Source organism: Fistularia commersonii, chromosome 11 (assembly GCF_037954325.1).
Source record: "Fistularia commersonii isolate RoL2024-O1a breed Wild chromosome 11, RoL_Fcom_v1.0, whole genome shotgun sequence".
In the NCBI taxonomy this organism is placed as follows: Eukaryota; Metazoa; Chordata; class Actinopteri; order Syngnathiformes; family Fistulariidae; genus Fistularia; species Fistularia commersonii.
In genome coordinates, this window is record NC_141294.1 from 17,677,857 (window position 1) to 17,689,952 (window position 12,096).

A 12,096-nucleotide genomic window follows, 5' to 3' on the forward strand; every position below is an offset into this window, starting at 1 on the left:
GGACCATCTTTATAAACCTGGCAGGGAGTTTGGTGAGAGAATTCAGCGCTGAAGTCATGGATAGGACCAAACACACACACTTACACACAGATACACACCCCTGTCCTGCTGTTAAGACAGCGGTGATGTCACCGCCATTAAGCCCCGGTTGCTCTTGGCAACAAAACCCGAGAAAGACGTCACTGATAATTTGAGCGATGGGGTCAACAATATGTTGTCATAGCAATAGGTTGCTCCTGCGCAGTGGTGTCCAGGGAGAGAAGCCCCCCCCACCTTTTTTTTTTTTTTTTAAATTAATCAATTAATTTATTTAAAGTATTTATTTTAAAACCAGGACCAGGAGCTGTTCTTCTTCCATGATGTGAGTCCAGGCAGCTGCTTCTTCCTCCCCAAAGGAGCCCACATTTATAACACCCTCACCGACTTCATCAAGGTGAGCGCCGCATCCTCAGCGTTTCGCGTCTCCACTTGACTATTTTTTTGTTTTTTAAATATCCGAATCAAAACCCCGCCTAACAGAGCGAGTACCGGAGGCGAGGCTTCGCCGAGGTCGTGACCCCAACGCTGTATAGCACCGCCCTGTGGGAGCGCTCGGGCCACTGGGAGCACTACTGCGACAACATGTTCACCGTGACCTCGGAGGGCTCGCAGACCTTCGCGCTCAAACCCATGAACTGCCCCGCACACTGGTGAGCACACACACATATTAATTAAAACATCAACAATCCACAACTTTGATGGTTTAATTTCCCCTGGGATCCATCCGTTTACTCGCAGTGCCACCTAGTTGTGTGGGGGTGTCATGGCGGAGGCTGACTCTCTCTCCCCCCCCCCCCCCTTTCTGTCCAGCCTCATGTTTGAGCAGCGTGTCCGCTCGTGGCGCGAGCTCCCCCTGCGCTGGGCCGACTTCGGGGCGCTGCATCGCAACGAGCTCTCCGGGGCCTTGGGGGGCCTCACCCGCGTCCGCCGCTTCTGCCAGGACGACGCTCACATCTTCTGCGCCCCCGAGCAGGTACGGCGCGGAAAACCTCGAGGCGTGCGTGTGTGTGTGTGTGTGTGTGGAGGGGAGCTCAGTAACCGATCAAAAACTGAAAATGGGACGCATGTGGAACCACGTTACAGTGATTAGATGGGTTCCTCCAGTAATTCCTCAGACATTCCAGGAGGCCGCGGCCCGGGGATGAATGAAGGTCTTTGTCCGCGCCGACATTACACCTCCATACGAGCATCTCTGCGGCCGCACGGCTTGTGTAACCCTGCTCCTCCACCTACAGCTCTGGAAGGTTCCCATGCTTTCCGCCCCCCCACCCCAAATTTCAGCCCTTGTGTTGGCATCCAGAGACGATAGTCAGATGATAGTGACCGCTGTGATTCCCCCCCCCAGCCCCCCTCCAATTCCCAAAACTAATCTCTGGAGCCCAAAACAAAGAGCCAGGTCGCGCTTAGCCGGACCCGCGGGTGGAATCAGGTGCAGTTCAGCGGAGGCTCAACGAAAACACACAAACACCGACGCTTCAGCTCACTTGTAATGGACGTCGGACATATTTTACTTGGCAGCCTCGAAGAAATAGAGCTCGGGGGAGGAGGGAGGAGGAAGACGGTTTAAATATACACCTCCTCTTAGACGGCCAGTTAAATACCACGGCTCTCAGTCACCGTGTTCCTCCTCTCCGCTGTCCAAACAGGCGGCGGGGGAATTTATCTTAAAACGAAGCTTTGAAGTCAGAAGAAGATGATTTTATCCGTCCAAAGATTCTCTGATATCTTTTTTTTTTTTTTCAAACTAAACAACCCCCTGCCGTTTGGCGGTCAGTTAAAGGTTAGAGACCTCATTAGACGCTGAGAAACATAAATATGTATGAACTTTGACTGACGAATGCATCGACTTCAGACTAGAAAATCACGGTAAAATACAAGCGAGTTGTGGACTCGTCCGTGAAAAGATGGAGAAGCAGTTAGTTGTCGGTCAGATATGGTGATGGAGCATCGTCCGGGAGAAAGCGAGATATATTTACGGGGATTCGATGCCGCAGACAACGGGTATGTCAATGGACGAGGCGTCGGAAGAGTAATTCATTGCTGGTCAGGGACGGTTTGATGGTTTAAAAAAGAGCACCGGTTTCCACCGCGGCGCTAAATGACGTTTAGCCATGAAGTGTAGCAAAGTGCACGTTACATTTAGCAACACAGTACAGCATTAATTGTGTATCCAGGAAGTTAAGCGATAGAGCACCAAATGAAAAGCTCCCCTAACCTCCTCCTCCTCCTGGTGCCGGGAAGTTTGTCAGATCTTTCATTTATTTGTCGACCTTCTCTAATATGATATATTTTTAAAGTATGTTTGTATTATTCAAAAAAATGTAACATGGATTAATTCAATTCATTTCAATAGGGGAATCTGATGTGCAAAAAAAAAATTCCCAGTTACAAGTTTGGTCAAGAAACCAATTTAACTTGTCAGTCAAGGTTTTACTGTCCACTGTCTCTGCACACGTAAAGAAAACACAAACAGCTCAAACCATGAGAGCGACAGCCTTGGACCGACCTGGTCCGGCTCAGGTGCCCCGGTTGATTTATTTATTTCCCTCTTCTTTTTTTCACATCGCTCGCCGGCCCTTTCCGACATTTCCGGGACGATTTGTGTATTCGACTGGTTTCCGAGGGAGACGTCAACAGAGTTGTTTATGTTTATAAACGTCTTTGCAGCTGGAAGAGGAGATTGTGGCCTGTTTGGACTTTGTGAGGAGCGTCTACCAGGTCTTTGGCTTCTCCTTCCACTGCCTGCTGTCCACGCGTCCCACGCCGTGCCTCGGAGAGCCCGAGCAGTGGGACTCCGCCGAAGAGGTACACACACACACTCTGGTTCTGTTTTTCCTCAGGATCGAATTAAAAGGCATGGAGAGAAAACAGAACCGAAAACAGGCGGCGGCGTCACGATGGACACTTAACTAATCATGGCCGGGTCGATGCTCCTCCCGGACCTCTTTTTAAAATAGACGCAGCGGCAATTCGAGCTGATTCAATTGAGCGTAATTGAACATCATGGTTCCAAGCACACACTCACACTCACAAACAGCACATTGACTAAGTATAGTTGACATTTTAAGTGCATTTAAACACATTAGAACCTCCATTTTGGTGTGTGTGTGTGTGTGTGTGCGCACGCATGTGAGCAGCAGTTGGAAAGGAGCCTTGAGCAGTTTGGCGAGAGGTGGGAGTTGAACCCGGGAGATGGAGCGTTCTACGGACCAAAGGTTGGTGGTGGGCAGTGGAATTCAGAAACATACACACACAAACACACACACACACACACACACACACACACAGTGTGGAGTTTTTTCACTGTATCCTTTGGAATCACTCTCCAGAGGGTCGACAATCTTGGTCCCGCCTGCTCTATTAATGTCCCCTCTCAGTTTAGCACATTCCATCCTATTTTCCAGGCTACATGCTAAGCTAACTGCTAACTATTTCATCCAGTTTTTTTTTTTTTTTTTAAACTTCGCCTGTCTTCAGTTTGGAAGTGTGATAACGGGAGACTGTTTTCAGACGGAGTACAACTACGTATTTGGTCAGGATCCGTTTTCAGCGGACCGGGTCCTGGGTTCAACCCCACGTCCCGGGAAGGAGGAGCGCGTGATGCTAATGCAGACGCGACCGAGCGGTTAGTGCGAAGGTGTTTTGTCCAGTTTCCGAAAGCGTGTGGGAGAACACCAGGAGGAAGTCTTTGAGAAATCAGGCTGACGGCCAGGAGAAACAACACTCCATCAGAAAGGAGCGGGAAACGACTCGTCGATCTGCAAAAGGCTTTTTCTTAAAAGAAAGAGCCGGAACACCTGGAAAAATTAGCAAGGATTGGGTGAGCGGCTCCAAGAAATCTCCCTGAGGGGATTTTATTTAATAGGTACTAAAAATGAGAAATTGTCCTTTCACTTTAATGATCTGCCATTTCAAATCACAAAATATTTATTTATTTATCTATTTATTGATTCTAAATGTCAGACACACCTAGTATTTTGTATTTCTAGATGATTTATTTCAAGGCTGGAGAGCAAATGTTAGTGAAGTGCAAGGCGAGAAGGTGACGAAGGTCGTGGCGGGAGGAGGTGGGAAGGGTGGTGGAGCCGCGACACACACCGACGCACCCGACAAAATAAACATTCCTCGCGGCCATATAATGAGGGTGTGTTTGCCGCAATTAGCGAGATCAGTCTCCCCCCGCCCCCCGGCGGGTCGCTCGGTGGCAGCTGCCGCCGCTCGGGGCCCCTCCGCCTTCATCCCGGTGCTGACGTTCGGCTCCTCCACCCCGCAGATCGACGTCCAGATCAAGGACGCCATCGGCCGGCAGCACCAGTGCGCCACCATCCAGCTGGACTTCCAGCTGCCCATCAGATTTGACCTGCAGTACGTCGGGTGAGTCGGACGCCGCACCTGCTCGATCAGCAGGTCCCCACGGGGGTCAGCGCTCCCGCCTTGAAGCAAGAAGGTCCCCGGTTGGATTCTCACTGGGGGGGCGGGGGGGGGGGGGGGGGGGGGGCTGTATGTCTCATTGACGTTTGAATGAGAGGGTGATGGTGTTAACTGTGTTTCTCCAGGCGTGACGGGCAGCTGCACCGGCCCGTGATGATCCACAGAGCGGTGCTGGGCTCCCTGGAGAGGATGATCGCCATCCTGGCGGAAAACTTCGGAGGGAAATGGTGAGAGAGAAAGTCATCACTGACTTAAGGCGATGCCTCACTAACTCTTGCCACTTCTGCTGCGCGTGGTTGAATTTTCCCTGCTGTGGGATGATGAAATGAATATTAAATTTTATTTTATTCTCCCCCACACAGGCCGCTGTGGCTGTCTCCGGTACAGGTCATGGTTGTGCCCATAGGGGGCAGCAGCGAGTCATACGCCAAACAGGTGGGGAACCCCGAGCGCCACTTTGCGCCCTAGTCGATTTCACTCGAAAGGCAAGTCGGAGATTTAACCTCAAGCGACGCCGTTCTTTGTTCCCTTAGGTGGCACGGCAGTTCCAAGAAGCCGGCTTCTCGGCCGACGTGAGCGACGACCAGGGGGCTACTTTAAACAAGAAGATCCGCAGTGCTCAGCTGGCGCAGTACAACTACGTATTCGGTAAAGACAATTAACGGGATCAAAACTCCAGACGGACGTTTTTATTTTTTAAGTTCCACTCAAACCCCCCTGCCTGTGGCTATTAACGTCCTTCCTCTGTCCAGTGGTGGGAGAGAAGGAGGTGGAGAGTGGCACAGTGAGCGTGAGGAGCCGTGGTGGCAAACAGCTCGGGAGGAGGTCTACGGAGGAGGTGCTGCAGATCCTCACCGTGCTGCGAGACTCCAGGAGCAACAACGAGGAGTTCTGAGGAGGCTGCGGGGGGATGAATGATTGTATTTTGTAATAAAACGTACATAAATTAAAAACACTGTAAACACTGTCTTTTGTTTGTCCATTAGTGCTATTTAACACACACGCACACACAGATGTGACGTTACTATCCATCTTATCAGCCTTTCTTGGCCACAGCAGAGATTTTGTCCACTAAAAGCATTAAACACACCAAACCTCCCACTCTTGAAAGGCTTTGTCATGATATGAGAATAGAAACCGGGCATACCTTTGGAGAGATGGTGTGTGTGTGTTTGTGTGTGTGTGTGACCAAAATAGGAGAGGGGAGCAGTGGTGTCAAGGCTGTGTGTTTTCACGTGTGTTTAGTGGAAATATTTGAGGTGAGGGTCAAAGGGATTGGAAGGTGTTTTTTTCCCCTCCACCTTTTTTTAATTGAGACAGGCGGCAGGATGGAAAAGACATCAGTCACAACAGAGTGTGTATATGGGTGTGTGTGTGTGTGTGTGGTTGGGTCAGGTCAAGGTTAGCCAGCCTGGACGGTGTGTGTTGTGTGTTTGGCCGGACATCCCAGCAGGCTCAGCCGAGCCAAAGTCCCAGACCTGGAACGTTAAACCGAACCCATGCAAGTTTAAATTCACTTTAAACAGAACTTTGACAGCTCAGTGTTTCTGGTACTGGAACACAAAGCAGCACCTGAGGAACACACACACACACACACACCCACGCAGGCTCCTGAGGGGGCGGGGCCAAAGCCGGGGTCACCCCTGTGCTTGACCCTTTAACTGCAAGGATAACACCTGTGGAAGTTATGGTTTTCAGCTTTTTAAATGTATTTTATTTTAATGAATATTTTCTATTTTCATTTATCTATTACTTTTATTATTATTATTTTGTATTTTCATTGCTTTCCAACCACACTCGAGAAAATACAAGCTATATGGCTAAAACGTCTAAGAGCTATAAGCTAAGCTAACCACCGGGACGTGTGGAGCGGCCGGGCCCACTGGACCGACGGACCCGGACGCAGAGTCGGTGAGTGAAAAGCGGCGCGTTTCGACCACGATGTCCGGTTTCCGGGGTCATGTCCATAGACGGACTGCAACGAAGTGTAGGCTCTTAGTAGGGGAAAACGTTTCTTTCCTGACTTAGCTTAGCGCCGTTATAGGAATTCCCGGATGTAGACGGTTCGGGGAAACGAAAATCGTTAGTATGTAGCGGTTATGGCCACCCGTCCTAGGCTAGGCTAGGCTAGGCTAGGCTTGCATTGCATTGCTCTGTCCGTGTTAGCGCATACAGGCTTAGATAGCTATTAGCTTCGAAGCTAATGTTAAAGTGTGATTACTTAGCTTCATGATTAATGTCATGTTTTAAACGTCACTATCCTCTAAGCTCATATTTTGTTGACGCTTAATGGTTCCTGCGAGCATCCTTAGCCCCGAAGCTAATATCTAAATGCCAGTGTTCTTAGCCTTGTAGTTAATATGTACATGTGAATGTTCTTAAATTCGAAGCTAATAGCAAACAGAGGTTGCTATCCACCTGACGGCTAATGTATTCTGGTGTGTGGTTTTTGTGCTGCTGGCATGTCAGTTTTTAACAGTATTTGACAGGATGTATCTTTATTTTTCTCATCGGCTGCTACATTTGCGTTCATTTTGTTTAAAATGCATTCATACCGGGTTTCTGTGATGTTTGTGCTGGGATGATGTTTGACATACACTGATGGATGATGTATCAGTCAGTATATTGTTAGCCTGCAGGCTATAAAATAAGCATTTTGTGTGTGTGTGTGTGTACATTCTGAGCATTGTTTGAATTTCAGTGAAGCTGGGGTTTTGAGCAAAGCTTTAATAAACCCAGGTCTCTGCAGCCCATTGGTAAATTAAGAGTTTCAACCCCCTCCCTTCTCCGGGGACACGAACAGTCCCAAAACCCATTCATTTTTTTGGAGTTCTGGAGACGAGAGGCCAGATACTTAGTTTCGTTTATCACATGTGTCACATGAAAAAAATGTTTCCATGCTCCCAAGGTTTGATCCGGAGAAGGTTGACTTGTTTTCTGAGAGGATTGATGTGCGGCGACGAGGCCTGACTCGGGATAAATCCATGACCTTTATTCGGGGCTCATTTCCAGGAAATGTTCAAGAAGTGTGTCTTAATCTGGACCTCCGTCAGATCGAGGATTAAATGCGGTTGGACAGGAAATATCGAGAGCTAGCTGTACGCTTCGAATCGGGGTGATTTGGGGGCAACAGTATGAAGGTGATTCCCATAAGTAGCTCATAACAAGAGTTATGTGACCTTAAGCCTGCAGAGGTCATCGATGGCTTTGTCTTTGTTTATTGTAGCAAGAGCGATGGCACCGGGAACCCATGACAGGAGACATTGGGAAAGAACCCCCGCTGATAAAAGCGAGACGTCCTAGGCGTCCACCTATGGACTTCCAGGCAGCCAGGCGTCGACACAGACCCTTTTCCGTTCCCAGGAGGAACCGTATATCATAACTTGTCAACTCTTGTTGCATGAAATCCTGTTGCCTGGTTCCCCAAGAAATAGGCTCGGAGTTATTTTTCCTTATAACCTCACGGGTTTCAATCTGATTCAAGGTCAGACTCGTGCCATGGCGGCTGATGTCACCCATGCCCCCCCCCCCCGAAATACGATTGATTGGTATGGGGAAAATCGGGGCCGAACGGGGTCTTCGGAGGCGTTAGCCTTGCCGTTCCTTTTGCGCAAAATGTTTATCAGAAATGAACTAAATATTGAACATGTTCCAATTGGGGTCATGTTTGAATAGCCAGCGCAGGGCGGCACCTTCCTGTCAGGAAATCGCTTGGCCCGCGACCAGGTGATGGTGAACCCTCCCCCCCATTGTCTGATTCTTTGTGAGGTTTTAGAACCTAAAATCAGTAGCAGCTTTCCTGCATTGCTGTTCTCGGAGAACACCTGCGATCGATGGTCTTGCACATGGGTTTTGATCCAGCTCTTGCAGCCATCAGCCGCTTCTCGTCATTTGGTAGGTAAAGTGGATCTGAGGGTCCCTGTGTTTCGCAAGGGCGGTAACAGTTTGGTAAAAGTTGATTGTTTGGGTGTCGGAGCTCCCGATTCCTCGCTCCATCACGTTGACTTGTCCCGCCGAGGCTCCGACGAGCCCAGGCGGGGTTTGGTCCTGCTTTTACACATCTTTAAATCCCATCTGTGGGAAAAATCAAGGGTCTGACTGCTGTGGGTTTATCTGAGATACGGGGGTTCTACGGGACAAATACAAATCTGATCGTCACTAAGTCAAGTCAAGTCAAGAGTCCTTGATCTGAAATTAAAATAGGCATTGATGCGACTCCACTCAGGCTCTGGAGGCGGATTCATTCGGAAATAACTTTATTAGAGTATTCAAAGTCCATGACACAACCCCAATTAAAATGATGAAATCATCAGTCAATTTCAGTATTAGCCTCGGGAGGGCCAACGGCTAACGCTAACAACAACCAAACAAATACAGTGTGTTTCTTGAACCTGCCGATGACCCGCGAGGCAACATCGATTGGATGGGTCTATTTCTACATTGGCGCAAGGCTGTAATTCTTTTAGCTCGACATGCTTTTAGCCTGATATGCTATTTGGGCGCCGGGCCCACTAGAAAAAAAAACGAGCCAATCGGATCAGAAAACTGATATTTATAGAACCCAGAGTACCGCAAAGTGCTTGTACTATAGCACAAAGTACTTTTCGCAAGCGCTCCGTATTAGAGGGCTGCTTGCGATATGTTTTTGGCCGTCTTTCATTTCCCGTCCCTGACGGCGCGCAGCCTCCCGTCCCTCCGCGCCGGGATCGATCAAGATTTCCTGATGCTCCTAAGTGCTTTCTGGCAAACTGCAGCCGCCCGTCACGCGCCCCTTCACTCCAAGGACGCCGTTTCCGCCGCCACAAAGGCCTGATTGACAGAGCCTAGCGGAGTTGGTCGTCCTTCCGGCCGGCTCCCATCTCCGGCTGCCGCCCGGCCCGCCACCCGCTAACTCGATTTAGCCTGATGTCCGAGCGCAGCTCCGATCGGTTTCTGTTTCGCTTTCACGGAGGCAAGGAAGGCAAAGCGAACCCGATCCACCCGGGCTTCACGAACAAGCGTCCCGGGATTATTCTCGGCCATGTTTTCAGATTTATGGTGAGAAATGTTTTTCTCGCTCTTGCCGTGTCAACATTCCCATGAGAAAAGGCTCCCCGCCTCCATCCTTCATCTACAGTGTCTCGGCGCTCACGATCAGCAGAGCCAAGTTTTTCCTGTAACTACAACCACATTTTATAGTCTTTATAAAACATTAATAAGCATTCGCTCAGAAAACAAGACATCAATTACTTACCGTTGTTTATAAAAGCTGTAAAAAGATATTTATGTAGTGTTTTTTGCATTCTCGTTTAGTCCCGAAGCTCAATATGGGCTTTCATTATTTTGTTATTAATGTCTTATAGCCCTGACGGCAACCCGTTTGCCGTGTTAACACTTTTAACTGCGCGGCGCCGAGATGCATCGTAAGACGCTTGAATGACGCTAACGCTATCTTTGCCATACCTGCGCACGTCGCGCAGCAGCCGCGTAGCAATGTCGCGGACCGTCAGCCGCGATAAACACCCTCGGAATCTTGACTCGATAGATAATATCGGGTTCCCCTTCATCCTCATCACCCCCCTCCTGAACACACACACCTCGGGCCCACAAACACACACGCACAAAGCCACCCTTTATCCAGCCGGCACAGTGGGAATTATTTTTAGCCGGAGGGTTTCTCTCCAAAATAGATGAAGAGAGTTAATTCAGGGCGGCACCGATGGGTATCTCTGCCAGCACAAAGGAAAGGCTAAACTAAACAGTACTGTTTACTCTGAGCTGAATAATACGACAGTTTTTCTCCCAAGTACTACAATGGCCTCTGTCACCGCGGTTCCTCGGCGCAATGCTAGCCGGGGTTAGTGGAGGGAGCTGTCGCGACATCTGCGGACATCTAGCGAAGCGGCAGATGATCGCTTGTTAACTCGTTCTACCAGCTGACATAGCATGTAGCGGCTCGAGGACCGAGCTTTTTACTTTGGAGACCGTGCTAACTTGTGCAGAGGCTAGCCATCTTGGGGATTTAAAAGGCCCCCCAGCGCAGTCTCTAATCTGCCCAAGATAGTTTTTGAAATAGTTACGGACAAACATTTTTTTGCACAACCACCACGGTCATCTGCATAGTTTATATTTACACATTCTCCTGGACACCTTACCTTTCAACTGGCCCACATCATGTTCACCATCCACCTGCTGTCCTAGTACCATTCTATAACCCTGCACAAGGCCCTTTTTTCCAGTTCCCCAATATCACTCATTATTTTTCAATTTTTATGTGTTGTATTCCAGTGTATCTATTGCACAGTCCTCTTTCATTTTGTATTCATACATGCTGCTGTGACGATTGAATTTCACCATTGCGGGATTTTACCTTATCTTAAAAAACAAACAATGGTATTTGCCCTCTTGATCCTTGCTGGTAGCGTTAGCGAAGGACGCTAGCGCTAGCAGATGAACGCCGATGTATTTTCTTTTTTCCCCCCTTCCGACATCAAAAGTGCCTGTTGAGTGACATGTTTTGGGATGATGTCCCGGGAATTCCCCCTCCCCGTTTCCTGGATGGAGGCAGGGTGACGGTGACCGGGGACCCGAATCCCCCCCCCCCCGCCCGCAGGCCGGCCAGAGGAAGATAAGCAGGCCGTGCTACATTGTTCTCCCGGTATCAGGGAGAAGCTGTCAGCCTGACTGATTGAAGGCTGAACCTCCCAAAATAGTCCCACTGAGGCCGGGCCGCCCCGGTATAAATAGCACCCGTGCATGTGTATGTGTGTGTACATCTGCATGCCTGCCCTGTGGATGCATTTTGCGTCAGTGTGTGTTTTTGAAGTGGGAGGAGGGGGAGGGCGGAAAGAAAACGAAAGTATGAACGGAGGAACGCTATGGCAGCCTTTTAGAAAGTATAAACAATAACAGGAGGTGGGATGAAGCTTCGGGCCGACGAGTGACGGGGACCTGCTGGTCGCGACCCCCCTCTCCCAACCCCACACACACACACACACACACACGCACACTCACATACATCTGTTTTTCGGACCACCTGATGGGTCGTGACCCCTGCCCTTCAGAAACAATGGCGGACTGTATTCCGCAGGTGTGTGTGCGTTCTTTAGTGGTTTTCGTGCAAACACATGACCGCATTGCAGTGCATGCAACAAAACACACACACACACACACACACACACACACCATGCAGATGGGTGGAGACCCACTGGCTGCTGCTTCCAAATGGAAATGAGTGGAATAAAATTGTCAGAATGCTTGCTACTTTGACTGGAGATCCCCCAAAAAAGAAAAAAACCCTCAGCCCACCCGCACTGCTCGGCCCGCCAGCCTCCCTACGACTCCCCCCCCCCCCCTTCCCGCCCCCCCAACTCTTCCTCCTGCTGTTCTGGGCCCAGAAACCTTCTCGAACCCTCCCGTCTTTACACCCAGCGACTCTCTCCTCCCGCGAGCCGTCGCCCCGACGTCTGCAAGGGTTATGCGCGTATACAAACACGCCCCTGGCCCGAGTTTGATTTCGGAATCGGTCCCCGGCTACCGTTTGGAAACGCTCCGCAGGGCGAGCCCCGGCGGCGCTGGTTGATCGGTTGTAACGCGGCGAGGCGCCGGCCGGCTGTCGGTCGGTCGGTCGGCTGGCGTGGGCGGGGG

At 49.9% G+C, this 12,096-nt stretch overlaps 1 protein-coding gene across 3 annotated transcripts in view; it reads left to right on the plus strand.

The window, feature by feature from the left end:
• tars2 (threonyl-tRNA synthetase 2, mitochondrial) overlaps positions 1 to 5,423 on the plus strand; it is a 15,848-nt gene extending 10,425 nt beyond the window's left edge. For all 3 annotated transcript variants that reach the window (XM_086155539.1, XM_086155540.1, XM_086155541.1), the window contains exons 9-18: positions 335 to 433; positions 520 to 689; positions 850 to 1,012; positions 2,707 to 2,844; positions 3,177 to 3,254; positions 4,313 to 4,413; positions 4,596 to 4,697; positions 4,833 to 4,905; positions 5,004 to 5,118; positions 5,223 to 5,423. In XM_086155539.1, coding sequence (XP_086011665.1) covers positions 335 to 433; positions 520 to 689; positions 850 to 1,012; positions 2,707 to 2,844; positions 3,177 to 3,254; positions 4,313 to 4,413; positions 4,596 to 4,697; positions 4,833 to 4,905; positions 5,004 to 5,118; positions 5,223 to 5,365 — 1,182 coding nt within the window. In that variant the 3' untranslated portion in view covers positions 5,366 to 5,423. The remainder of the gene's footprint in view (positions 1 to 334; positions 434 to 519; positions 690 to 849; positions 1,013 to 2,706; positions 2,845 to 3,176; positions 3,255 to 4,312; positions 4,414 to 4,595; positions 4,698 to 4,832; positions 4,906 to 5,003; positions 5,119 to 5,222) is intronic.
• Positions 5,424 to 12,096: the final 6,673 nt, after the last annotated feature.